The 4,760-nt window shown below is 44.0% G+C and overlaps 1 protein-coding gene across 1 annotated transcript; it reads right to left on the bottom strand.

The window, feature by feature from the left end:
* Nucleotides 1-1,308: 1,308 nt before the first annotated feature.
* Nucleotides 1,309-3,609, bottom strand: LOC138670065 (uncharacterized). The gene is made up of 7 exons (XM_069757073.1): nucleotides 3,500-3,609; nucleotides 3,345-3,428; nucleotides 3,188-3,262; nucleotides 2,956-3,060; nucleotides 2,667-2,868; nucleotides 2,415-2,574; nucleotides 1,309-2,309 (listed from the first exon to the last, which is right to left on the bottom strand). The coding sequence occupies exons 2-7, from the start codon at nucleotides 3,387-3,389 to the stop codon at nucleotides 1,394-1,396; spliced, it is 1,503 nt and encodes a 500-aa protein (XP_069613174.1). The 5' UTR covers nucleotides 3,390-3,428; nucleotides 3,500-3,609; the 3' UTR covers nucleotides 1,309-1,393.
* Between the last annotated feature and the right edge of the window lie 1,151 nt (nucleotides 3,610-4,760).

Below are 4,760 nucleotides of genomic sequence, written 5' to 3'. Positions count from 1 at the left end.
GGTCATATTGAATGTTATTACATGCTGCAGAGAATACTGCGCTGACACATTGCGCCGCATTTACTGTAGCATGTAATTTGTTGGTTTATTTGAGGCCATTCCACTTGTTTTTCTTGGTTGATGGTCTGTGCAATTTTTTTTTACATTTTTTTTTATTTTTCCCTGCAGCTTCCTAGCTACGGGTGAGTCTTTGACTTCACTCCATTTCCAATTCCGGCTGGGGATTTCCACTATTGGCGGAATTGTGAAGGACACATGTCGTGCGATTTGGGACACTTTACAGCTGGAGTATATCCCACAACCAACAATGGAAATCTGGATGAGAAGTTCCGAACAATTTGAGCGAATGTGTAATTTTCCAAATTGTGTTGGTGCTGTGGACGGCAAACACATTAGGATTGCAAAACCGGCAGGAACAGGATCAGAGTACTATAACTATAAAAAATACTTCTCAATTGTACTCATGGCTATTGCTGACGCCAACTGCCGATTCCTTGCTGTGGATATAGGAGCGTATGGCCGTTCCAACGACTCCCAAGTGTTTAAAAACTCTCCGATGGGTCGCTGCCTGTATGGAGATACATACAATTTCCCGCCAGCAAGACCGCTCCCAGGAACCAGTGAACCAGCCTTGCCCTATGTGTGTGTAGGTGATGAAGCCTTTCAACTGTCGCCGCACCTACTGAAACCATACAGCAGCCGTGAATTACACCGCACCAAGCGGGTATTTAATTACCGTCTTACCAGAGCAAGAAGAGTGGTAGAGTGCTCTTTCGGTATTTTGACAGCAAAGTGGAGAGTTCTGCTGACGGCAATAAAACTGGATACAAAAACTGTAGACGATGTTGTCAAGGCATGTGTGGTGCTCCATAATTTTGTTATTTCAAAGGAGCCCGTTACCTTGGATGACTAACAATTGGAGACATCCTTGTGGGATTACCGAAGTGCCTCTGTTCGCTCCACCGGTTCTGTTACTAGGATGAGGGAACAGTTTGCTGAATATTTTTTGTCACCTGTTGGGCGGATTCCATGGCAAGACATAATTGTGTGACTTTTTTTTAATTTTTTTTCTTTTTTTTTTCCAAAATTTTTTGGTAGCAACTGCCACAAAAAAAAAAAAAAAAAAAGAGTGTGTGTGGTTTGCTTGCTAATATAATATAAAACCATTTTGTTAAACCTTGAAAACGTCTGGTGTTTCTTTTCACTTAACCTTTCATATTTACCTTAATTAATGAACACACACACACAGTAGATTGTAAACCAGAATTATGTTTATTTCAAAAAATATATTTTTTTGTGGGTAATTTTCCCACACTCTTTTTTTTTTTTGGTAATTTAAAGAACCTTTTTTTTTTTTGGCAAAAAAAAAACTATGTACAAGTACATTCCAGGTTCACAGGTCCTGGTATTGTTGGGTGGAGTAACTATGGGAGGAGGGGCTGGAAGGTTGGACCACGTCGGTAGGTGGGATTGGGGAAACCCTACCTGTTGCGTCTGTAGTGGAAGGGGGGGGGAAAACAGGAGGCTGACCAGAGGGGTGTTGTGTTGGGGTAGGTGGAAAACTTACTGGGGAAGGAAAGCTGGGCAAAGATGAAGAAAACACGGGTGAATACATTTGGGTTGTGGGCCGGGTTGGGTATTGGTAGTGATGTTGATATTGAGAGTGATGTGGATATTGGGACTGGCGGTGATATTGTGGGGCATGGTGTTGAAATTGGGACTGGGATGTGTGGGGAGGTGTGGGGGTAGATTGGGGTTCATTAATTACCTTCAGCAGAGCGTTATGGCAGCTATTCATTACCCGCATCTGCTGATCAAAAGAAAGCTTTTCCATGCTCCTGAGCATGGACTGAAAAAAAAGATTGGCTGGAGCTTGACTTACATCTAAATGCAGTCTATCCAAGCGACTGCTGATTTCATGGTGGTTTTCACTCATGCGTGATTGCATCATGCTGAAACCAGCAGTCACTTGTTCTCCCAAAATTTTAAATGAATTTTGGAAGCCTGCATTTAGATGCAAGAACTCAGGAGCATAGCTCCTTTCCTGACCCCTCTGACGCTGCCGCCATGAACCTACCGGTGGTGTAGAGGTGGCAGGGTCAGAGGGGTGGGGTAAAGGGAACGCTATCTGTTGACCATCAGATGCGAGTAAGGAAGGCTGCACTCCACTGGTAGAGGCGGATGAAGTGGAGGGGACAGAGGGGTGAGAGGTGTGGGGCCTACCGACGTGGTCCCCGGTGGCGGACTCAGGAGGGATCGCTTCAGAGGGTGCAGAGGTAGATGCAGGCGCACGGTGGCTGGAGTAGGTGCTGTGAAAGAAAAAAAAAAAAGTTAATATATTGATATGAAAAAGGCCGGACTGAAACAAAAGTTTTGTGATTAGACAGGTTCTAACTGTGATGTTGAATACTTACACTCTACTCAGCATGGTTTCCCTCAGGAAGGAGAGGTTCGGGCCATATCTGTACCTCCTCTTCTTCCTTGCTGCTGAGCCACTCGGGGCCTGCATCTCCTCGTTAAACTCCCTCTTAAAGCGATCCCTCAATGACCGCCACCGCTTCCTAACCTTGGTACCTGTGAAGACAGGAATGAAGAAAAAAAAAAAATATTCGTAAATGCAAGACATTACATTCAGCTCAAAACATCACTGAAAAGTGAATACTTACATAGTTTGCTCTGCTGCTGTGGAAGAAGGTCCTCCCACCTCGCAAAGATGTTCCGGCATACTTCCAACCAGAGCCGACGGGTGACACTGGTATCAGCATGCCTGCGGTCAGCCATGTTCCACAGTGGCTCCCGTTCACGAACCTCCTCGATGAGGGCTTCAATATCGATATCTGAATCGTATTCGGGAGCACACTGTGAAGCCTGTTAGAACAAAAAAAAAAAAAATTAAAAATTAGTAGACTGAAAGCAAAAAATTAACAATTGAAGCCCCACAAAAAACCGACTCACTGATGGCCGACCGCGGCGTCGAGTCCGCCGACTCTGGGAGCGCCTGGGAGAACCTTCATGCTGTGCTGGACGTTCAGCAGCACCAGCAGCAGCAGCAGCAGGAGACTGAAATAAAGGATAAAAAAATTAGCTTTAATGTATGTATATGTTTTCTGTGTTACGTTATATATGAAATTCTGTTTTGTGTACGGTGCAGTGTGATGTGTGAAGCAAGTGTTTCACCACTACTTACACTTGGTTCCTCCTCCACTTCGATGTCTCCACCCGTCTCGGTCCCTTCCGACAGCTCCTCATCGGATTCTGATTCCTGTTTAAACATAATAAATGCATGTAGTGACTCAAAATGATGTAAATTTAAAAAAAAAACCAAAAAAATTTTTTTTACTTACCGATACCTGCTGTTGCTGTGGAGGAGGGCTGCCGGAAGAGGACATTGTGTGGCTGTGGTCCAGGTGGCTGTGGTCCTGGTAGGTCTGTAAGTTAAAAGACACTTGCAATCTGCTCTACACATTGAAGTAGCAGATTTGGAGTCTTCAAAACTTACTTTTCAGATTTTCTGGATGTGGGCCAGGTGGCTGTGGTCCAGGTGGCTGTGGTCAAGGTGGCTGTGGTCCAGGTGGCTGTGGTCCAGGTGGCTGTGGTCCAGGTGGCTGTGGTCCTGGTAGGTCTGTAAGTTAAAAGACACTTGCAATCTGCTCTACACATTGAAGTAGCAGATTTGGGGTCTTCAAAACTTACTTTTCAGATTTTCTGGATGTGGGCCAGGTGGCTGTGGTCCAGGTGGCTGTGGTCAAGGTGGCTGTGGTCCAGGTGGCTGTGGTCCAGGTGGCTGTGGTCCTGGTAGGTCTGTAAGTTAAAAGACACTTGCAATCTGCTCTACACATTGAAGTAGTAGATTTGGAGTCTTCAAAACTTACTTTTCAGATTTTCTGGATGTGGGCCAGGTGGCTGTGGTCCAGGTGGCTGTGGTCAAGGTGGCTGTGGTCAAGGTGGCTGTGGTCCAGGTGGCTGTGGTCCAGGTGGCTGTGGTCCTGGTAGGTCTGTAAGTTAAAAGACACTTGCAATCTGCTCTACACATTGAAGTAGCAGATTTGGGGTCTTCAAAACTTACTTTTCAGATTTTCTGGATGTGGGCCAGGTGGCTGTGGTCCAGGTGGCTGTGGTCAAGGTGGCTGTGGTCCAGGTGGCTGTGGTCCAGGTGGCTGTGGTCCTGGTAGGTCTGTAAGTTAAAAGACACTTGCAATCTGCTCTACACATTGAAGTAGCAGATTTGGGGTCTTCAAAACTTACTTTTCAGATTTTCTGGATGTGGGCCAGGTGGCTGTGGTCCAGGTGGCTTATGCCGGTCAGTGTGGTCCCTACTCTATCTGCAATATAATAAGTATAATGGATTGAATGTTAGACCAAAGCAGAAATAGGTAATGATTACCACTAAACACCATGTTAAAATGAGAAAAATATGTGAACACCCAAACCCAAAAACTGGTGCACGTTATACCATTCTTTTCCATGTCCCAAAAACAAAAAAAGGTAAACTGTGAGACACCTTTAAAAATATTTTTATGTTTTAAAAAAAAAACAATTACCTCCCCGAAATAAAATTTCAAAGGATAACCTTTATTAAAAAATGACCACTCAAACAACTCTGTATTGCATGTGTAACCATTGGTACATACACCTGATTTAAATTTACCTTTAAGAAATTATACTACGGACAATTTTTTAAGAAACATTTTATTAATATATAATTTTTTTCTTTTTTTTTTTTTTTAAATCACAATGGAGCAGAAATGCTCTTTATTTTA

Source organism: Ranitomeya imitator, chromosome 3 (genome assembly GCF_032444005.1).
Source record: "Ranitomeya imitator isolate aRanImi1 chromosome 3, aRanImi1.pri, whole genome shotgun sequence".
NCBI lineage: Eukaryota > Metazoa > Chordata > Amphibia > Anura > Dendrobatidae > Ranitomeya > Ranitomeya imitator.
This window is presented reverse-complemented; position numbering and strand designations above follow the sequence as displayed.